The sequence below is a fragment of the Sphaeramia orbicularis genome, chromosome 22 (genome assembly GCF_902148855.1).
Source record: "Sphaeramia orbicularis chromosome 22, fSphaOr1.1, whole genome shotgun sequence".
NCBI lineage: Eukaryota > Metazoa > Chordata > Actinopteri > Kurtiformes > Apogonidae > Sphaeramia > Sphaeramia orbicularis.
In genome coordinates, this window is record NC_043978.1 from 38,632,627 (window position 1) to 38,657,374 (window position 24,748).

The 24,748-nt window shown below is 35.9% G+C and overlaps 1 protein-coding gene across 6 annotated transcripts in view; it reads right to left on the reverse strand.

Moving 5' to 3' along the window:
* Window positions 1-20,767: 20,767 nt before the first annotated feature.
* The window catches only part of kiaa1109 (KIAA1109 ortholog), a 79,027-nt gene continuing 75,046 nt past the window's right edge, over window positions 20,768-24,748 (reverse strand). For 5 of the 6 annotated variants that reach the window (XM_030126374.1, XM_030126373.1, XM_030126372.1 and 2 more), the window contains 3 exons: window positions 24,470-24,604; window positions 23,582-23,747; window positions 20,768-21,705 (listed from right to left, as the gene is read on the reverse strand). In XM_030126374.1, the coding sequence (XP_029982234.1) occupies window positions 21,489-21,705; window positions 23,582-23,747; window positions 24,470-24,604 (518 nt within the window). In that variant the 3' untranslated portion in view covers window positions 20,768-21,488. The remainder of the gene's footprint in view (window positions 21,706-23,581; window positions 23,748-24,469; window positions 24,605-24,748) is intronic. The other variant, XM_030126371.1, reaches the window with a different exon arrangement.

The following is a 24,748-nucleotide window of genomic DNA, read 5'->3' on the forward strand; positions in this document are numbered from 1 at the left end:
TCTTTTTCTCCAGGCTGGAAGTAAGAGTCCAGGTTCCAGAAGCATACATCAAAACTGTCCATATGTGGTACTGCAGCAGCTCTATATTTACAGGATAGTGTAGCCTTTCAGCTGTAAAGATTTTTTTTTTTTTTTTCATTTTGTTGTCTGATCCTCTGCCTAATTTCTTCATCAGACCGTCTTCTGTTATGAGTTATCCTCAATAAAGTTAGGGAAACTTTTCTCTCACTCTATTACATTCCCACTGATTGAAATTGTCAGTGTTCCTTTCTTGTAATCATCATTGTCTTATTCTATAAAAATATAATTATCCCCCTGAGACCCAGCAATGCATTTTTGTCCTCTGTAGGGGACAAGAGCTCCACAGCTTTACTTAAAAAAAAAAAAAAAATTAAAAATACTGTCTACTACAAAAAAAAAAACCAAAAAAAAAAAAAAAAACTGTTGCGTCATGCTGTTTCCAATCAAGGCAATTATTTAATTTTAAAAAGCCGAAACCTTTACTTTCTTGGGTCTCAAGAGGATATACAGTCACAGAAAAAATTATTAGACCATCAGAACTCATCAAAAATAATGGTTATGCAATCAAGTACTAACTCAGAAAAGAAAACATGGAATGTCTAAAAGCACTGTTTTTATCAGTACAATGCCATAGCTACTGACGTAAGAACTGAAGGGATTTTGGTTATTATCAAGAAAACATGGAAAATGGGTAGATATCAGCTCTGAAATTAAACTATTATGAGCTATTTTGGTTGTTATCATTATATTTGTCCAAACAAATGTACCTTTAGTTGTACCAGGCATTAAAATGAACAAGAAATTGAAGAAAACAATGGGTGGTCTAATAATTCTTTCCACAACTATGTTTAACCTTTTATAATAGAACATCATATAATAGAACATCATTTTTTGAGCATTACAACAACATGCAGTTGTGGAAAAAAATTATTAGACCATCCCTTGTTTTATTCAAATTCTTGTTCATTTTAATGCCTGGTACAACTAAAGGTACATTTGTTTGGATAAATACAATGGTAACAACAAAAATAGCTTGTAAGAGTTTAATTTCAGAGCTGATATCTAACCATTTTCCATGGTTTTCTTGATAATAACCAGTTTTACATCAATATCTATGACACTGTACTGCCAAAAACAGTACTTTTAGGCATTCCGTGTTTTCTTTTCTGTCTGTTTTAGTCACATGACACACACAGGAGTTAGTACTTGATTGCATAGCCATTGTTTTTGATGACTTTTGATGGTCTAATAATTTTTTCCACGACTGTAAGTGCTGATCCAGACCCCTGTCCACATCCACATTCTCCCTTTGAACATCATTCCTTACATTAGTACCATTACTTCGTGGTACCTAACAAAGCAGGTCCACTCACTGTTCATGCAGAGGTGGACCTTACAGACCTTGTAGACCACATTGGACCTGAGATTGTTACCTCACTGTCCTCACTGTAACTGTTGCTGTCACTGTCTTGTAATGTATGCAGAAATGACCAAAAATAGTCACTTGCCCGATAAAAGGTTAACCCCTCTACCTGTCTGAAAAATCTAGGCGTTATGAGGTAGATATTCTCCAGCCTGAAAACACCATCAAGGAATAGATACAGAGGTCTCTTGTCCTCTAATCTACCAGATTTACGCACTGAAAGGTAATTATAAAAACTATCAAACACATCAGCTTTAATTTGCGCCTTTATTAAAATCAAAGTTATTCTTGAAGACAGCTGGAGTGACCTTAAAAAACCCAAACTGGAGAGACATCAGTTCAAAATATGATAATGAAGTCTGGGGATGTTTTTAGTTCACGATAAGCCTTTTTATTCCAAGCCAAACATATGGCATGTGCCTGGGTTTTAACTGATGCTAACAGATGAAATCATCTCTACATTTCCTATTAGTTTCATTATTGATCGGGGTTTGACAGCACATATGGATTTGGGGGCGTCACGGTGAGTATCTGGGCTCACGCAACCATGAACTCATGTTGTAAAGTCAAATGCACCACAGGGCATCTGCTGCACTTCATCTCATCAGCTTTCTAGTCTGTCAAGTATATGAGCTGTAGATGTACAGACTGTATATATAGATGAATCAATGTAATTACTCATGTAGTCCCATCCTGTCTTGACGTTAACAACAGTATCACACGGAGAGGCAGGAGCGAGAAAATCAATCATATTCCTGACAAGATCCTACAAGCAAAACTATTCACATATCACCAGCAATTATAAAACCAGCAAGAATATCGGACAAAAATGAACACTTTTTGTAGAATGGTGTTAATTCTACAAGAAGTTAATCTACACTTTTTGTTACAAACTTCTCAGAGCTCTTTGTCTATATTTTCCATGCACTTAATGTCTTGGCAATTGCCCAGTTTTTCCTTTTGTTATAACATTTTCTCAAACTTTTGTCCGAATACATATTTTAGTCCAAATCATTCACAACCTCAGGGACTGAAACCCTAAATGTTACAGTTATTTATGGATTTATTTTTTAAGTTTCTTTGTCTAACTGTTTCCAAACTAGACTGCTCTTAAAAGAGGTGCTGACCCATAGCTAGCATCTGTTTAGAATATCCAACTCACTTTCACTTTATATGATTTTTTTTTTTTTTTTTTTATATTTATGTCCATATAAACAGAAACACACAATAAAATATTGCTGAGAATTTGAGTGTGAAACAGTACAGAGACGTACTGTGTCTGCATAAAAGATTTTACAGAGGTTTGAACTAAGCTGTGGGTGATGTGACCTTGAACTTTGACCTTTTGACCCCCACATTTATGGGTGACCAGATCAAATCATGGTCAACGTTACTGCTGACTTTAATCATCTTTCCTCTGTTTGTTATAAGGTTATGTGTGCAAAGTAAACCCATGCCTGACTCCACAGTCATGGGTGATGAATTATCCATTAATTTTATAATATCAGACTCAAAACCTAAATTCCACTGTTAATTATTTATTCATTATTAGAATTTCTTAATCAAACTACTTTCCAGACTAGACTGTATTTAAAAGAGCTGCTGATTCACGCTCAGTACATGCTATGAATATCTAACTCAGTGTCTCTTTATGAGATTATTTTAAATAGAATTCTATTTTCTAATACACTGTTGGAATACATTAGTTTTCAGACACATTTCTGTTTTATTCCTTTTTATACACATCACTGATTATTACCTACTGAGTCCCAGTTACACTGTATCCATCAAGAATAAAAGACATTTTCACAGTCATTTCATGAGAAGAGGTAAAAGATATTCATTCAAACTTTATGGGCAACAGTGAATGTGACTTATATTCATATCCAGATAAACACAAACACACAATAAAATGTACATGAGTATGTGAGTTTGAATCACTACAGGGAAGTACACAGGGATTTTAACTAAATGTTGATCCAGTGACCTTGAACTTTGACCCCAAAATCGATGGTTTAATAGTTTCAAGTTTAATGATCTTACCTCTATTTGTTATCAACTTTTGGTGTAAAGATAAACAAAAACAAACAAATATACAGACAGTCTGACTCTGTGGATACGCCAAATGAATTTTCCATATAAGATATAACATTAGGAACCCAAACCCTATTGTTACTGTTATTGATGTGTTCAATTCTTAACATTTTTTTCATCAGAAAACTTTTTAACCCTTTCATGCACACTGGTCACTTTTGTGGACAACTATTCTACAGCTGTTCCCTTGTATATTCATGGATTTTGTTGTTCTTTTCGTTGTTGTTGTTGTTGTTGTTGTTGTTGTTTTTGTTTTTTGTTTTTTTACACATATCTTTATTAAAGTTTTAAGACACTACATATCTTTTCTGACATGAATTGGTAACATTATGTAGATCTCTCCTGAGCATAAACTTCCAGAATCACAAGCCCTCCCCATAGTTTTCACACAATTTATCAGTAAATACATGTTTCTGTGCGTCAAAAATTATGTGGTGTCCAGCTGAGTGGACATTTTTGCAACTTCATGAAAAATAGGTTCATGAGAATTTTTTTTTTCATTATATATATATATATATATATATATATATATATATATATATATGTGTGTGTGTGTGTGTGTGTATATATATATATATATATATATATATATATATATATATATATATATTTATTTATTTATTTAGTTTTTTTTTTTTTTTTTTTTACTATAATTTTTAATTTATTTTTCAGAAGAAATCGCATTGTGTTTTTTCATGCCTAAAGAGGAATAAAAACACTCAGGAAAAATTTTTAATGAAGGTTCTCATAATTCGTGCATGAAAGGGTTGAACTACCACTTATGAAAACTGCTGACCCACACTCAATACTGGTTTAACATATTTACTCAGTTTCACTTTACCTGACATTTGTTATTTGATATAATTCTATTTTATAATATATGACACACATCATATGTTTACATCCATATAAACAGAAACATGAGGATGTGAGTCTGAATCACTAAAATACCTGCAAAGTAGGGATTTAAACTCAGCCTCAGCCTCAGATGATCAGTGGGTCATGGTCAATATTATTGTCAAGCTGAATCAACTTACTTCTATTTACAATTGAGTTATGGTGTGAAAGTAACACAAACAAACAAAATACACAAATAGCCCATCTCTATAACTATGGATACTGAATAATCCACATATTTTACAGCATCAGAAACCCAAAAGCCCAAAAACTAACAAACTAACTCTCTCTACTAAAGCAGATAAATAGTCCAGTACTGTGGCACGAAATGTTGGTTTGTCTATAGCCACAGAACCAATCAAATGTTAGCATTTGTACTGACACAATAAGCAGTAACAATATTTTGTTACCACAGAGCCAGTCATGGATACTGTTCCATGAACTCATTAGCCTCTTGTTGCCACAGTACTGTGGTGATATATGACGTATACACACGACAACGAAATCATGTCAATCTGCAAAAGCTTAACATCGTGCCCTGAAATGGTATTTTTGGAGAACAGGTCCCTTTTCCTATCACGGAACATGGCATGTGTGATGCTCATTGCCACAGTACTGTGTCAGCAGGGTGACAGGTTAACAGTCTACAGAGGATGTGACGAGGGCGCCGATTGGCTCTGTGGTAATAGACAAATGAGAAAGTATGTGCCGCAGTATTGTGGCAATAGACACTTCGTAAAGGATCATGTATAATTTTACCATAATTGCACTAAAAAACTAATGGTTAAAAAAATTAATCCACACTCCACTAGAAATATAACACTGTGGTGATATGTAATGACGTCTTGTAAAAACTGATGTTTTCTGCAAAGCAACAGAGAAACATTTAGAAAAACATTTTACAACAGGCCTGGCGAATGGATCATTTAGTTTAGGTTTTGTGTTTGTTTGTTTGTTGTTTTTTTAGTTTTTGTGGAGGCTTTCTGCTCTGAGAGATTAATTGTTTAACAGACAAAGGTCTTTGTGAAAGACGGGATGTGAAACGGCCCAGTGCTGAGGCAGATACCCACCCTAGTGCTTAAAGAAGTCTATTAAAATTTCATGATCAAAGCTGCACTAAGATCTAAGAGAATTAAGACGGAGCGATCTCCTGACTGCATCCATTTAGTTTGGAAGCAGAGACGTGTCCTCTTTGGGGACGTTGGAAACAAAAGAAGACATTTCTTTTGTTTATTTATGTATATTGTGTTTTCCTGACCCCCGTGTAGTTTGTCCTTTGCCTATAAAATGAGTTCTCAGGAGTTGGAATCAAAGATAGTTTTCCTGCGCCTTAATGCTGATTCATGGTGTTTCTCCACAACTTTAAAAGACACAAACATGACAAAGATAACACATGATACACAGTGCAGTTAGAGGCAGAAAATTAGTGTACTTGCTTGGAGCTCCCGCAAAACTTAGAGTATTAGAAAACAATAGGATGGTGGCAAAATATCACCATCTTTAGACAAATTCATGATCTGAAAATAGCATCAAATGACGTCAATATCACGGTCATTGTCTTGAGGAAGTTCCACCCTCGTTTACATAAATCTGAATAATTCCAGGTCACTGAACAAGCTGTGCTAACATGGAAAGTTCATGTAGTGCCTTAAGAAAAACCAGTCTGGACAGATTCATCAAAAAACACAAGCAAAAGGCCGAAGCAACACAGCTCAGGGAGATTAAAACTGTGCCAAAATGTAAAGCTGAAATGTTCTGTTTCATTTATTACCAACGTATGTTAATGAATGACTTGTACAAAGCCGTGTGTGCGTTCGTCTGTGTTTCTCTGGTTTGTTTGGGTGAATCCACAGACTTTATCTGTCGCCGCCAGAGATAAGTCTGACGAGTGCCACAGGTGAGAGGAGCCAGTGGTGTGATATGCCGTCTAGTGCTGAGGGCTGGTCATTTTCTGAAAGAAGTGACTTGAAACGGTCTTTGGCAGCACTGAGTGTGTGCAGATGTGGGGTGATGGGAAAGGGCTCGGGAAAGTGAACCAGATGGGGGAGGTGGGGTTCTTTCATCCTTATTCACACTAATATGGTTAAAGTCAGTGAAGGTAACGCCGATAGTCTGGGACCTTTAAGCTCTGTTTTTGGGCTGTACCATCCCAATTCCAAAAAAAGTTGGGACGCTGTGCAAAATGCAAATGGAAACTGCAACGATTTGCAAATTGTACTGAGAAAGTGGGCCTTTTTAAGTAAAAAAGGCAGCAATACTTTACCAAATAATTGGGTCAGGACTATGTTTACACCCGAGGAGACCAGTTTCTGAAGAGGAAAGTTTCTCCATTCTTGGCTGATGTAAGAGTCTAGCTGTTTTTCCAACATTTTTTTTTAATGCTTTTTAAGTGCTCCGTTCACCAACTGCTTTTAAAGTTATCAACCATTTGGTGCAGTTACAGATGTTATATTTTTAACCTCATTTGACTGTTTTTACCCCACCCTCTGAAGGGGAGGGTAGGGGTATTGTTTTTGGTTCAGTTTGTTTGTTTGTTTGTTTGTTTGTTTCTGAACACTCTAGCAGCAAAACTATTGGTTGAATTCATACCAGATTTGGTTTATAGATTGCCAGTGACCCAGAATGGATGTCATTACATTTTAGGAAAAGTAGGTCAAATTTCAAATTTTTTATGAATTTTAAAATTATTTTTTCTTTTCCCATTTACTTATAATGGGTGAAATTTCAAATGTCTATAAAAACATCAATTTTGTTTCAATTTACTTCAAACTTGGCACATATATATAGGGTGGGGAAGCAAAATTTACAATGAACATTTAGTTGTTTTTTCTCAGCAGGCACTACATCAGTTGTTTTGAAACCAAACATATATTGATGTCACAATCATACCTAACACTATTATCCATACCTTTTCAGAAACTTTTGCCCATATGAGTAATCAGGAAAGCAAACGTCAAAGAGTGTGTGATTTGCTGAATGCACTCGTCACACCAAAGGAGATTTCAAAAATAGTTGGAGTGTCCATAAAGACTGTTTATAATGGAAAGAAGAGAATGACTATGAGCAAAACTATTATGAGAAAGTCTGGAAGTGGAGGAAGCAACAAAAAACGTACCAAAGCTTTTATTAAAGCTCTCAAATCCAAAATCCTAAAGGATCCAACCAAATCCATGAGAAAAATGGCAATTGAACTTAAGGTAGACAACAAGACCATTAGAAATGCAGTAAAATATGATTTGAAGTTAAAATCTTACACAAGAACACCAAAACACTTGTTGACAACAGCAACAAATCCAACTTTAGCCATTTTTGGGAATCATGTTTATGGCCGCCTTCTAGCCCAGATCTAAACCCTCTGGATTCTGCTATTTGGGGCGTTTTAGAAAATGCTACCAATAGAACATCACACAGCAATGTCGACTTCCTTAAAGATACTATTAAAGAAGAATGGGAGAAGTTGTCACCCGAATATTTGAGGAACACTTGCGCAAGTTTCAGGAAGCGTGTGAAGGCAGTTATTGAGAAAGAAGGAGGACACATAGAATAAAAACATTTTCTATTATGTAAATGTTCTTGTGGCAAATAAATTCTCATGATTTTCAATAAACTAATTGGTCATACACTGTCTTTCAATCCCTGCCTCAAAATATTGTAAATTTTGCTTCCCCACCCTGTAGAAGCAATTGATATGCTGACATCAGCACACGCATAGACATGATGACATCAGCTGGATCGACGCAAAAATAAGCTATAATACACGCAAGGGGCGGGGTTTGTTGTGCCTGGCACCACTTGTTTTTATCTGTTAGTGGTCTACCCCACACAATTTTGGATAAATTGTCCTGAATACGTTGGTCTACAAGGAAAATGCTTCCAGAATAAAAGTAATGAAATTTTAACACATGAAAGTCACTGATGAAGAAAAATCAAGTCAAAAATGCTGGTTGGCTGAACTTTCCAAGATACAGCCTTGGGTCAAAATGTGAAATTCAAGAATTAACGAGAGAATGGGTTTGACTCAAAAGGAATATTTGTCTCAGAGCTACAAGATCTACTTCAAAACACTGTCTGCACATTAGAATACATTCACTTTACAGGTTCTATTTCGTGGAAGATTTATAAAACTGTTATTTAAATGTACATAAACCAGTATATATGTGTAATAACACTTAATCATATACCTTGAAAACATTAGCAAACCGGCACTTTTGTCATTTATTTTCCAATTAATCTTATTAAAATACGTAACATTTAGCACATTTAATGTCTGAAGCAAATCATTTCTAAAAAATTGTAGACCAGTGATATTTTGTGTGTGTGTGAATCACTGATCACAGACAACTGCATTTTGCACTCAAGGTCAAATACTCAAAAGTTTCTAGGTATTAATATGTGGTGGAAAAAAAAAAAAGTCTCAGTCAAAACTCATCTGATTTGATTCTAAATTACCACATATAGCTATTCTGCCAAAATCACCAAAAGAAAAAAAGAGGATCACAATAATTTTCTCCGTATCACTGTATCTCCTGATATGTTAAAGCACAGATTCCTTTCAAATTTTATCGAAAGTATTGTGTTTTTGGGTCAAAATGTGGAGCAAAATAGCACCATTTGCATAATCATGGCAGTATAATGTCTGCCTTGGTGGAAGTCATCACTCTCTGTTTTGCTTTTTAGTTTAATTATTCATTTATTTTCCTTTTCTCCCTCCAAAAAACATATTTTGGATGCAAAAGAATAGTCTACCTGAACTACTTTCTGTGTAGAATCCAAATTAGACATTACAGTTCACACCAAAAACTAGCAGGTAAATGTCAGCAAATAATGTTCATTTTGCAAATTCTAATAAATACAGTTAAAACTACTTGAATAAACACAAATTGGACACTCGAGGTACTCAAGGAAACTAACAAAAAAGCTAAAATTGTAGATGATACATTAACCCATAAGACCCAATTTTAACCTTTCGTAAATGATTTATCACCATTTATCATATATTATCCTCTCTGTTTAGCTTTTTTTTCCCAGTAAAAATCACATATTTTCCATTCTTTATTTCACTGATCATGTACTTATATCATCATGCTGAGATTACATTTGAGGGTTATCATACCAAAAACAGAGAAAACTTGAGAAAAAGTGACTTTTTCAGCAAAATCAATCATTAACTGAACATAAACCAAGTGTTTCCATCCACTGTTACTGATCAAACTCTGTGGGTTTTACTGGTGAATCAATGTTGTAGAAGATGACGGTGTTTCCATGGTAACTACCGAGCCCCTGAACGTCCAAATGGGTCATATCTGATGAACATGAAAAGATGACAAACTGTATTTTACACCAATTATTTACATGTATTGACCGGATTATTGGCTCTAAAGTTATTATACATTTTAGATCAGTAGATGTTGTTTGTGTCACCGGTGTATATTTGGGTGTTTATGGGTTAAAAGGGCTGGAAACAGCAAGAACAAGTAACCACATAGTCACTTAGTCCATATAAAACATAAAGTGTCTGCCTGTGTTTAATTGGAGAAGCTTTTGCAGATCCACAGAGCTGATGCACCGCTCCATTAAAGGAAAAACTGGAAAGCTTCACCTCCTTGAGACGTGACAGCCTTCATAATGCTTCCTACTCGGTCCACAAGGACGGCGAACCTGCCACATTGGCTTTAGTACAGAAGCACCGTGCTGAAGCTTGCAAATATAAGAGAGCTGCAGAGCAGCAGATGTTCACCACAAAATGTCTCAGACAAACATGGCAGTCAGTAAGGTCACTGCCAAGAGGGGGAACTTTCATCTGTTCTGTACGACTAACCGCCGCTAAGTGGGGAAATTGTTCTATTTATGCTAACTACCCGCTTCCTTTTCAACACATCAGCCATATTGTTACAGCAAATTATTAAATCGAAGTAAAGCTGATGAAGTGGAACAAGCAATTAGAAACTCAATCAAAAAGTAGCTCAAATCTCAATTTGCTCATTAGTATTAAGACAATGTGGTCACTGTACATCATAACGATGCTCGCTGGTATTCAATTTAATGCACTTCAGTCTTTAGTTTCCCACTTGGACACATTTGTTCTGTTGGCCAGCGCTTTGAGGAGGTCTTCTTCAAGTATCACATCTCTAATCTTTCTTTGCATAAAACACTTCCAGCTAATGAGGATTTTCATAACCAGGTGGAAATTGGAAAATATTCTTCCCTAAAAAGCAGATGTAATAAAAACTGGAGTCGCTAATTTTGATGAAGTCAGAGTTCAATAAGAAACAGAGGAGGAAAAGTGATCAGATCAAACCTGCTGTGGGTTGAATAATGTTGTAATGAATGCAGTAATGATGGCAATTAAGCCATAAAAACCCAAAGAGCCACTGGAGAACAAAAGCATCTACTGATGTCAAATGTTTCACTCTTTAACCCTTTCATGCACAGAGGTCACTACAGTGGACAGCTATTCTCCAGTTGTTCTCTTGTATATTCATGGGTTTTATTGTTTTAGTTCCGTATCAGCCAACACAGTGGACACTTATGCATCATCCCATACAGTGCATTTCATACCGTTACTGTAACTATGCTGTTCTTGATAAACCTGATCTGCAGTGACATGCTTTAGTGTAAATCAACAAACAAAACAGTTTTTTTTTTTTTTTTTTTGCATATTATCCTCATGAAATGAATAATAACTACTATTAGAGTATGTTAAAATGTGGGAAAACATCTGATCAGCAGCATTAAAAATGTTTTTATTGCATACTTTTCCATATCACTTTCTGATATTAGGTTTTAAATACATGTTTCTTTGCTTGAAAAATTAAATGCATGGGGTCCGGCTGAGGGGACAGTTTTGTAACTCCTTAAAAAAAAAAAAAAAAAAAACCTAAATCGTATGTTTTTTTTCATGCCTAAAGAGCAATAAAAACACACAAATATTGTAACCAAGGTTCTCATAATTGCATGAAAGGGTTAAATGTCATCACTTGGCATCAATCGCTTGATGTGTCATCGCTGACACACCCTGTGCATATGCAGTTTGGATGACTGTAACTCTTTCACTGTTTGTGCAATTGGAAAAATTCCAATGGTTTCTGAAACCTGAGACATGGGGGTTTGTAGGCTTTATTAAGTCATTACTGGAATTTTACTCACAAAGAAGCATTAGCAGTATTATAACATGCAGAAAATTGTAAATGATTGCTAGATTTTGAAAGATCAGAAAAAGAAAGTGCTCTGGAAAAATAAGCAAACGGACTCACTCACAGCATATATTCTAATCTATTTATAGTCAAAATAAGGAAAAAATGTCCAGGCAGACCATTTTAGGCTTAGGGTTTAACAGGTTAATACCTGTTGATCCATTAATCCTATTAATCCATGTAAATAATTGGTGTAAAATGGAGTTTGTCATCTTTTCATGGTCATCACATATGACCCATTTGGACGTTCAGAGGCTCTGTAGTATATGTAGGAGGTTTATTCACTATAAATTCAAAGCCTATGCATGAGTGGGGGTGGTAATAGCGATAACAGCAAATGCTAAATACTTCCTGCCCTTTACTTCAAAGTATACGGTGTTGGGTAGAACTGAAATCAAACGGAGAAAAACTCAGTTTGCGTAGGAGTGTACACACATGTACCTGTAGAATGAAACAATTGGCCTTTATAATAAATCTATTTTCATGTTTCCCACTCAAAGAAGAAAGCTGCAAGTGTATTCTATATTTGACATAAAGTTGTCTCTACTCGACATGTGTTTCCATCCAGATTCACTGGTGTTTTAACCAATAAAGACCCAAACATCCACTGGTGACCAAAACCATCTACTGATCTAAACTGTTTCATACCTGTTGATCCATTAATCCTATTAATACATGTAAATAATTGGTGTAAAATGCAGTTTTTCATCTTTTCATGGTCATCAGATATGACCCATTTAGACGTTCAGAGGCTCTTAAGTGAACTTGGAAACACCGTCATCTTCTACAACATTGATTCACCAGTAAAACCCATGGAGTTGGATCAATAACAGTGGATGGAGACACTGGGTTTATGTTCAGTTAATGACAGATTTTGTAGAAGAAGTCACAGTTTCTTCAGTTTTCTCTGTTTTTGACATAATATCCTTCAACTTTGATCTTAGCTTTTATGAACAGCTACATGATCAGTGAATTAAATAAAAGAAAATACTGGATTTTCACTGAAAAAAAAAGGAAAATGCAGATGATATTATTATGATAAATGCTGATAAATCACTAAACAAAGGTTACATGGAGAGAAATTTTCATTTGGGAACTGCCGCCAAAGTAGCACTAGGTCTTTATGGGTTAATACTTTTGTAACTTTGGTTTTTCATTGTGTGCCACATGATTGATTGTAAATCTTTCATGTTATAAATTGACTGATTTCATATCCATATCATACAGAGTGGTGAGCTCTGAATTTGTGTTTAAAAAAATATAGCCAAAGGGGTTTCAAATAAAGTCACAGAAAAGGTGAAATGTAACAAAACATGAGCCGAATGCTGAGAGTTTTAAACGAAACCTTCTGCTCTGTTTCTGTTCAGTAAAATTTGTCTTTTTGACACTGAAATTGCTCGACAGAATATTAAATTGAAGTGTGTGATCTGTAGTATGGTCTGAGGCCAGTTCACTTGATCATTTTAGTCCCGTTCGGCACATTTTACTGTGTAATAATTAGTGTTAATTGGATTTCAACTAGTCTTTACAGAACCCCATCTGTTCTGATTGTGCGCACTGTCGTCTCACTACTTAAATTCTGCAAAAAGTGTATGTATTCACTAAAAAATACATATAGGTAACAGTCAAAAGCACTTGTCATCTGGTTCACTTCAAAGCTTAGAGCCCGTTATATTAAAACTTGTGAATGCTGCAGATAAAGTATGCCCGCGTTCTCCTGCATACCCTTTCACATCATAATTAGCTCTTTAAAACATTTCGCTGTGTAAACCCGACTAATGAAGACTTCCAGGCATGGGCTGATCTGTCACATGTTCTGAGACTCCGTTCACCGGGAAGTCCAAGGCTCAGATCTGAGGCCAAGCAGGACTGTCTAACATATCTCAGGCCACTTCATGACTTTTTAATGTTTCCTATTCTGTTTCTGTTTTATTATTCAGGAGCAGGACTGTACACTGCAGGGAGCGATTGTGTCATTAAGGAGTTCAGCTTGTGGGACGACTGGCTTTTGACTCCATCTACTGGTCATTCACTTTGGTTTCATGTCATTGTATGTGCAGAAGGTTGAATAAAAACAACAACAACAACAAAAATACAGGGTGTCCATTAAGTCTCTTTACAATTTTATACATTTATTACAGAAGCAAATGAATAGACAAAACTATGGAAATTATTACAAAATGAAAAGTAGATATTGAAGTTTTTTGCCTTATTTAACCCTTTCATGCATGAATTATGACAGCGTTATTAAGAGTGTCTTTATTCTTCCAGGCACTAGAAAACAAAGTGATTTAATTTATTTTATGAACCTATTTTAAACTTAAACTTAGACTTTATCATCATTCAGATGTGCGAGCGTATACAGAACAAAATGTTGTTGCATTTACTAAAATATTCATTCATTTTCTGAACCCGCTTTATCCTCACTAGGGTCACGGGGGTCGCTTGGAGCCTATCCCAGCTACATGGAGGCGAAGGCGGGGTACACCCTGGACAAGTCGCCAGTTCATTGCAGGGCTGAACAAAAAGAGACAAACAATCACTCTCACATTCACACCTATGGGCAATTTAGATTAACCAATTAACCTGTCAGTGCATGTCTTTGGGTGGTGGGAGGACGCTGGAGTACCCGGAGAGAACCCACGCAGACACGGGGAGAACATGCAAACTCCACACAGAAAGGTCCCACCCCCCATCGACTGGTGTTGGAATCGAATCCAGGACCTTCTTGCTGTGAGGCACGAGTGCTAACCACTGCACCACCGTGTCACCCTTGCTAAATTTTTTTTTTTTTTTTTTTTTTCTAAAATATATAATAATTCATATAAATAAATAAATAAATATAATAAAAATAGAGAACATAGACACTAAAAATGTAAGATGTGAACACAATGGAATATAGGCTGTGCAAAAGGCAAAAAAAACAAAACAAAAAAAACAAAACACAGTGCATTTTTCATGGGGTTGCAAAACTGTCCATTCAGCTGAACACCATGCATTTAATTTTTTAAGCAAAGAAATGTATTTAGTGATAAACAGTGTGAAAAGTATGAAATAAAAACATTTTTAATGCAGCTAGTCTGATGTTTTCTCACATTTTAACTTACACTAATACGAGTCATTACTCACTTCATGGAAATAACATGCAAAAAAATCCAACTTTTTGTTTGAAACTTTTTGTTTCACTAACAACAATAACAAGCAACTGATTTACACTCAAACATGTTAGTGCAGATCAGGTTTATGAAGAACAATAAATTTACAGTAATGGTATGAATGTCATTGTATGGGATGGTGCATGAGTGTCCACTGTGTTGGCTGATATGGAACTAAAACGACAAAACCCATGAATATACAAGAGAACAGCTGGAGAAGAACTGTCTACTGTAGTGACCACTGTGCATGAAAGGGTTAAATCACTTCTATATGGGACTGGATTTGTTTCAATCATAGTCTCATCAGTGGTGTCAATGGTACCAGTGATCTTTTTCTTCAGGTCGTTGATGTCCTGTATCTTCGTTCCATACATTATATCGTTTACATAACCCCATAGAAGGAAATCCAGGGCAGTGATATCTGGTGAACGAGGTGTCCAGGGAGTTGGACCACCCCTTCCAATCTACTGGTCTGGAAATGTTGGATTTAGGAACCCACCAACATGCAGTCCCCAGTGTGTTGGTGCACCATCGACCTGGAAAATGATGGTTGGTTGAAGGTCTTCCAGTTGCGGTGACACATATTCCGTCAAAAGGTCAAAGGTGAACATTTACAGGAATTGATCTCTGCTTGAAGAAAAATGGACCAATGATTCGATTGCACATGATCCTACAATGTGATTAAAAACTCTGCTATTACACTGGTCTACAATTTTTTTTAGAAATGATTTGCTTCAGACATTAAATGTGCTAAATGTTACGTATTTTAATAAGATTAATTGGAAAATAAATGACAAAAGTGCCGGTTTGCTGATGTTTTCAAGGTATATGATTAAGTGTTATTACACATATATATTGGTTTATGTACATTTATATAATAGTTTTATAAATCTTCCACTAAATAGAACCTGTAAAGTGAATGTATTCTAATGTGCAGACAGTGTTTTGAAGTAGATCTTGTAGCTCTGAGACAAATATTCCTTTTGAGTCAAACCCATTCTCTCATTAATTCTTGAATTTCACATTTTGACCCAAGGCTGTATCTTGGAAAGTTCAGCCAACCAGCATTTTTGACTTGATTTTTCTTTATCAGTGACTCTCATGTGGTAAAATTTCATTACTTTTATTCTGGAAGCATTTTCCTTGCAGACCAGTGTTATTATTATCATTATTATTACTATTTTTGTCATTTTTGTCACTTGAACAAATTTTTATATTTTTATCTTTATCTTTCAATTGTATTTGATGCCTTTTTTTCTTGTGCCGCTGTACGTTTGAATTTCCCAAATGGGAGGTGAATAAAGTAAACCTTATCTTACCTTACCTTACCTTTTTTTTTATCTTATCTTATCTTATCTTATCTTATCTTATCTTATCTTATCTTATCTTATCTTATCTTATCTTATCTTATCCTGTAGTGTAAAAGAAAGAGGGAGATAAATACATATTATTAATATTTTATGGAGAAGGGGTGGGATTAAATGAGTTGTACTTCTTCCCACCCCTTTTCGGGCATGTAAATGAGACTATTGTGCTTTTCTTCTGTCTTCTGTCTTGTCTAGATTGTTGATTTTTTTTTTTTTTTTTTTTTTTTTTTTTATTATTGACATTTTACTTGTTCACATATATGTTAAATTTCATTGTATGTTCAAAATAAATCACTAAAATCAAAATCAAACCTTATCTTATCTTACCTTATCTTATTTAATTTTATCTTATCTTCTGTCTTGTCTTGATTGTTGATTTTTTTTTATTATTATTGACGTTTTACTTGTTCGCATATATGTTAAATGTCATTGTATGTTCGAAATAAATCACTGAAATCAAAATCAAATCTTATCTTATCTTATCTTATCATATCTTACCTTATCTTATTTAATTTTATCTTATCCTATCTTCTGTCTTGTCTTGACTGTTGATTTTTTTTTTTTTTTAATTATTATTGACGTTTTACTTGTTCACATATATGTTAAATTTCATTGTATGTTCAAAATAAATCACTAAAATCAAAATCAAACCTTATCTTATCTTATCTTACCTTAACTTATTTAATTTTATCTTATCTTCTGTCTTGTCTTGATTGATTTTTTTTATTATTGACGTTTTACTTTTTCACATATATGTAAAATTTCATTGTATGTTCGAAATAAATCACTAAAATCAAAATCAAACCTTATCTTATCTTACCTTATCTTATTTAATTTTATCTTATCTTCTGTCTTGTCTTGATTGTTGATTTTTTTTTTATTATTATTATTGGCGTTATACTTGTTCACATATATGTTAAATGTCATTGTATGTTCGAAATAAATCACTAAAATCAAAATCAAACCTTATCTTATCTTACCTTATCTTATTTAATTTTATCTTATCTTATCTTCTGTCTTGTCTTGATTGTTGATTTTTTTTTTTTTTTTTTTTTATTGACATTTTACTTGTTCACATATATGTTAAATGTCCTTGTATGTTCGAAATAAATCACTAAAATCAAAATCAAATCTTATCTTATCATATCTTACTTTATCTTATTTAATCTTATCCTATCTTCTGTCTTGTCTTGATTGTTGATTTTTTTTTTTTTTTTATTATTATTATTGACGTTTTACTTGTTCACATATATGTTAAATGTCATTGTATGTTCAAAATAAATCACTAAAATAAAAATCAAACCTTATCTTATCTTACCTTATCTTATTTAATTTTATCTTATCTTCTGTCTTGTCTTGATTGTTGATTTTTTTTTATTATTGACGTTTTACTTGTTCACATATATGTTAAATGTCATTGTATGTTCGAAATAAATCACTAAAATCAAAATCAAACCTTATCTTATCTTATCTTATCTTCTGTCTTGTCTTGATTGTTGATTTTTTTTTTATTTTTTTTTTTATTATTGACATTTTACTTGTTCACATATATGTTAAATTTCATTGTATGTTCGAAACAAATCACTAAAATCAAAATCAAATCTTATCTTTATCTTATCTTATCTCTCATCAATTACTTTTGGAATTATTCTTTCAATTGTAAACAGATGTTGTGGACAGCCCATATAACAAAACAAGGAAAAGGGAATCACTTCAAAGCAGGTCTGGAATATTCACATCAAATGTAACGTCCGGCACAGAAAAGTTTCACTCCGCTCTCACGCTGAGCTGTTCTGAGCCGGGTGTCCTTAGGCAAAACTGCTGTAATCTCACAGCAGACATCACAGAGGAAACCTGCAGTTCTCTTCCTCTTCACTGTGCCACTGTGCTCCCCTTCACCCGCCAACGCACCATCAAAAATGCAAAACCATGGCATGAAACCAAAAGTGGAACATGGCTCGTGGTGAGGAGGGGATGTGAAGTGGAGGAGATTAGCTCTGGTGGGGGGAGACTTACACTCACAGTATTGTACACAAAACCCTGTGGTGAGCAGGGCAGGCTCTTTATGGAAGGGGTGGGGAGGGTATCCTGACAAACATGAGAGGAAACTAATAGAGACTGTTATAAATTACTTAATGAATCTCATAGGCTTACACTCATGCTCATTAATTGACCTAAAAAAAGAAAAAAAAATACAGAACAGCAACAAATTACTGCCTGAAGAAAGAAAATGTATCGCTGCTGGCAATGGCACGAAGCTTTGATTCCCACAATGTTAAACAGTTTTAAACAACATAACCAACCACAGCTAAAGGTCAAGTATTAAAAAGCATGTGTCAGAGATAGATCAGGAAGCAGGAAGTCATGTCCCTCACCCTGTGGATAGTAAATTCCACAACTGATTTATTTCTAGTGAGATCTTTGAGAATGATAAAAACTTGTATCTGCTGCCAAGGCTGAAAAGAATTTAATGATAGAATATGTACTGCAGTTTCTGTCTTTCTTTTTTTTGGTCTAATTTCAAAGTCTAACTGCGCTACAGCAAAAACATACAACTACACTCAAGGAAAAAAGAAACGCACCATTTTCATTTCCTCGATTTTTTCAGAAATATGACAGTTATTGCAAAACTACAAACTACAATGAGTTCAGTACTATTCTGAGTCCAAATGAAATGATTGTTTTTCTGGTTCCGGTTGATTGATTTTGATTAACAGTAAGAACTGTATTTGTGTGCTCCTCACCCATGTCTGCTCATGAGTGAAACTCAAGATGAATTGGACCTCTCCTCAATTGTGCACAACCATTCCCTATAAAAAAGACACCAAAATGGAGCAAAAACACATTTGTCCACAATGCCACGACTACGGCAACCAGAGAGAGATCTGGCCATTGCCGGCACAAACCTGTCATGGAGATGTGACAGCCAGTTGTCATGGTCCTGTGCGGTGGTTGTAACACGCAGTTGACCAGATCTGGGACGGTCGTTGGAGGAGCTGGTGGTGTGGTAACACTCAGCGAAGCATAAAACGGTAGAGTGGTGGACTCCAAACACCCTGGCTACGGCCCGTCTGCTCCGTCCAGCTAAAGCATACCAATGGCCCAGTCTCTTTCTGGTTGCCGTAGTCGTGGCATTGTGGACAAATGTGTTTTTGCTCCATTTTGGTGTCTTTTTATAGGGAATGGTTGTGCACAATTGAGGAGAGATCCAATTCATCTGAGTTTCACTCATGAGCAGACATGGGTGAGGAATACACAAATACAGTTTATTGCTAAACAAAATCAATCAACCGGAACCAGGAAAACAATCATTTCATTTGGACTCAGAATAGTACTGAACTCACTGTAGTTTGTAATTTTGCAATAACTGTCATATTTCTGAAAAAAATCGAGGAAATGAAAATGGTACGTTTCTTTTTTCCTTGAGTGTATATGCATAATGTCTAAGGACAAAACATTTATTTTTACCCCACTTCCCAAAACGGGAGGCAAGGGGTCAGTGGCGATTTCTCAGAGACTGCAAGGGAGGCCTGGCTTCCCCTAAAATTAAGAAAATTAAATGGTTAAATACGTACGGTTGTGTTGACATTTCATTGACTACAAATGTGTTAGAACACGTTCATCTCACAGACGAGTTCGTTCAGAATCAGCTTTATCACAAATCAACGGACTCGATGTTGTTCACTTCTCATCCATTCCCATTGCGCCGTTTTCTCATTTACCCGTAGACGCTCAGCGTCCATGCACTTCAATGGGACTGAGTGGAACAGTTTTTTTCATTGCCTCAAAACTGGACGGTAATTGGATAAATGCCACAATGTTGTCCCGCCCCCGGATGCCGAGCGTCTCTGGGGGTGAATGGAGCTGTGGGCGGAGCTCGGCTGGGCTGGACGCCGGGATTCCACGTGCTGATAGGAGGATCAGTTGAAAGGCTGAATCCCATTTGATTGACAGCTATTTTTAGATCTACTCCTTCACTGACACAGTTGAGTTTACTAACGTCGCACATTCTGCTGTGAAATCAGAGAAACCACTACGAAATTACTTGTTCATTTCTTGCACTGTAAATAAAACACACTCATTGTACTTCCTTGTTTCAACTTAACATAATTTCAACATTTTCTTGTTTACTTGGTACAATACGACCATTTTCTTAAAAAGGAACAGAGGGCCGAATTTATGTTTAAATAACCAGACGTTTTTTTTTTTATGTAAGCCGACAATGAACTTCCCCTGTGTGAAAGACGAGCAGCCGCCACTGTATGAGAAGCCGTAAAGGACAAAATACTTGGAATTCTTGCCCATGCCTACAGAATAAGGGGAGTAGAGAGAGAGAGAGAAGGAGAGATAGAAAGAGAGAGAGAAAGAGAGAGAGAGATAGAAAGAGAGAGAGAAAGAGAGAGAGAGAGAGAAACTTAAAACTTTTTGAGCTATTAGGGCCCCAAATACACAAATCAATGTACCAAAGACTAGTAAAAGTGGGTTTAGCATAATATGACCCCTTTAAAACTAGCACATAACCTGTTTTTGATAATATATCACAAAACACAACATCTCAAAACTTGAATGCATGTTCTTTTCACACTAATCACTCCAAAATAACACCTGAGAACCATGTAAAACTGAATGGCAATAGTTTAATTAAGTTAGGAAATTTCATTATATACACTGGTTCTACTGCATGGATTAAAAAAAGACAAAAATAAGCTTGACACACCAAGCTAATACATGTTATAGACGCTGCATTTCACCTCCATAAATAATGATCTTGGTTGAAATAATAATTACAAATTGTTGTCATCCTCATGGCAGGGCACAGTGGATGATGTGCTGTTAACTGTACAGTAATCATTTGTTCACACACCCCCCTCCCAAAAAAAAAAAAAAAATTAAAAACACTGTCACCGAACTGTTCTTAAATATCTTAAAACTACGCTATACAATACATAAAGCATATCTACCATGTGTTCCATGGGAAACAAAGAAAAGGCAATGGTTTAAGAAATCATTTCTCATGAAATATTGGTAAGCCTTAAGCGATTTCAGTACGGTCATTTACAACAGGTAAAAGAGGCTGGTTTTACCATTAAAGCCATCAAATAATAAGAATAATACTACAATATGCTACTTTGTTCCAAATATACAGATAACAACATTGGTGCAAAACGCTTCAGTCAGAGCTGCTAGTGGCATGCACCACAGTAAACAACTAAGCTGAGATTCACAGGTTGGTAAAGTGGGTTTGGTGACATATTGTACAGTAGTGGCCGATGTAATACAGTCCTCCAGTGTTTTCGACCTTCACAGAATCATCACAGGTTTGACGTTCAGTGGTTTCTTAGTGTTCCTCTTTGTCTCTGCCCTTCTTTTCTTTCTCGTCCTGTAGGGCGGTGCCCAGCTTCTTGATGAGCACAGACAGAACCTTGTCCAACGGGTCCATCACACCTCTCTGCAGCCACTTGGGAATGGTCGTCCTGGCGTGGTGGAAACCTAGTTTCTGCAGGATGTAATCCACACCCACCGGGTCGATCTTACGGCCTGTCCAGGAGATGAGCCTGAAAACACAATTCAGTAAGTATACAGGTTTTACCATTTGTTCGTACATGTTCAATAGGAGTGTTTCTGGTGATTCTAGAAATTAGTGACATTTGTAAGAATTCTAAGTAAAGTATCTGACGTCACATACTGTGTGCCACAAATCCCAAATCAAACCAACATCCATTTAGTTTTGTAAATAAGCACTAGATGCACAGTTCAGGGTGTGAAACATGTCACTTCCAGAAGTCTTCCTTATTAGCTAGGGGCACATAACCTTGGTAACTCGCTCATCTCACCTTTACTGGCATCTGTATTATACCAGGCTGCTTGGTCTTTATCCAAATAAACAGAACAGTTATTTTTTTCCCCAAAACCTTGATTTTATGTACTTTTGTACTTGCATACCTACTTTTCTGGTTGAGACTGTACCTGTTTGTGTGGTAGAAATGTTCATTTTAATAAATGTATGAATGAATGAATGCATAATTCACAGTAAATTATGTTTTACTGACAAAAACATTTTGAAAACATGAAAATCACAAAAGTGCATGAATATCCCCAAACAAGTTTCACTAGAATCATTCGAGTACCTACCAGTTAGTGAAATCACATCAAGTTTTTATACTTTTTTCTATAACTTATTAAGACTTTCACACAAAATTCCAGACTTTTCAAGGTCTGGAAAACAGTGTTTCAAATGTCATACTTCTTAAGACTTTCAACACCTGTATCATACTATTAACTACCTCCTGCTGGGATGTGTTCACCTTCTGTCATTGTCTGCTGTTGCATTATGGGATATTCCTACTGGTTACTAATACAGTAGTATTTACCCACAATTCAAATACTACTGGTTTCATTCTGCAGCTTCTCATATACAAAAACAATCTTGAATACTGTTGTAGCCTATTAATCAGCATGTTTGTATTTGATTTCAGACTGTGCTGTTGTGTTTTTTAGTTTTTATTTGCAGAAAAAAAAAAAAAAGTCCAAATAGCGAGCACAAAATGCGCTCAGCCCTTGAATAATGCAAAGAAAACAAGTTGATATTCATTTTTAACTAGCTCAATACTAATGTTTTAACCAAGTTTAAAAGTTCAAAGATCAATATTTGATGAAACAACCCTGGTTGTTAGTTGTTAATGTGCCCTGGCGTGTTCTCCACCAGCCTCTTCCATTGGAGTTTGGTGCTTTATCAGGTTTGCTTGGCGTCATGTGACCGTCCAACTTCATTGTAGCGGTTTTCATTAAGATCCACATTTGGTTTTTTTTGGACAAGTCTCTGAATTTCAGAGCTGTGAGCTACATAGAACAAATCAAAGTTTTGAGAATTATTTCAACTTAGAATGAGGAAGATGAGAAGTGATAAAACTTTAGAAACACTCCTTGCTTTTAATTAATAGTCCAACTAATTAGCAGCCACTTATGATGGAGCAAAAAAAAAAAAAAAAAAAAAAAAAAAAGAGCAACACAAAACTTTAGAAGAAGTTTTTGCAAACATAATTGAGAACTTGAAATGGGACCTTTGTAACATTTCACTGTAGTGGAACACTTTTGTAATTGCTTACACTAGATATAACAATACAGTTTCAGCTTCATATTCATTTTCCTTTGCTTTCATTTCTGTGTGTAACTTTCTAATGCATGACGAGCCTGTATATCTACATGTGCAGGTTGGGTGTTGCCGTCACTGGGTCCAAGGTCAAAGGAGCTGATGCTTAAACAGCGTCACAGACAGTCTTTTCTATTTTCTCCTCCGCTGATTTTCAATGAGCACAACCCATGGCTAAGCACAGTGACTCAGTGTGATTCCGTCATATGAAAAAGTGTGCATCCGCTAACAAAACAAAGGATAAACCACTCCAGATGTAGGTGCAGCGGAGCGGGCCTGACCTGAGAGTTGGCTCCAAGTGCCAGGTGTTGCACATGAATTCCCTCCAGTCCACCGTGGTGTAGTTGATGCTGTCATCTTTGTCCTTGTCCGTGGAGCTTTCATCGTGTAAGGTTGTTGGGCTCTTCTGGCCTGGTCGGGCTGCGAACATCCGCGGGGCGAACAGGGCTAAAGAAAAGCAGAGAAAAGAAGGACAATAAGGATGTCTCCATGCACACTTCACTGCCTCTGAGAAAGAACAATGTGTATGCCATGTTAAAAAGAAAACACAAAGAGGAAGGAGGAAACAACTCCCAGAAGTCGAGAACAATAAACATTCATTCCCCTTCCTGAGAGTCAGCACCTTGATAGTATAGATCTGGACTCTATTCACATTCAAATACCAATCTGCCACACTTTAATTAATCAGCTTTAATCAAACGCTGATGAAAATCTTCACTAGTCTGCTCTCTTCTCTCTTTCTATTCATCTGCACAGAACAAAGTCGTGGCATTAGTTTAATTGTCATGAAGAATGCAAGGTTGCAGGCGTAAAGATTGCTAATTTGTTCCTTTGTAACAATAGGAAACCCATTAAAATGCTGCCAGCATTGGTTTGTCTGACCTCCCTGCTGTGTGTGAAAATAACACTGAGCTGCCTGCATTTCATGCTGCTTTTCTAAAAGATGTCCAACAGCATACAAACAGCTTCACAGGTACAGAGACGGACTGATGTGCCTCATTTTGTTATTTCATCTTGGATAAAAGTGTGCTGAGTTACTAGTTTGACGTGATGCACGACATCTATTATGAAGCGTCAACGACTGTCATCTGAAAAAACTCAGTTTTACGTTGGAAAGTCTATCGAAAAGGACATTTGACTTGACACTGCGCTGCATAAAGGCCACACACCTTTCTCCTTTTCCTTCAGGTATGCCGACACCAGGTCGTGAAGGAACATGATGAGCTCAGCGTCCATGGTGACACAGATGTGGTCGGTGAATTCTGTCACTACGCTGCACTCCACCTTGGGTTTACTGTTGGAATCTGGAGCCAAAACAAAAGAATTAAGCCAGAGACAATTGAATGCTTAGAGCTTTGTAATATCCTAAATACCCATTTGAATCATAGTCTGTATAAAAAGTCCACATGGCCACTGTTATGTCATCCATTTTGTTTTGTGGATTACTG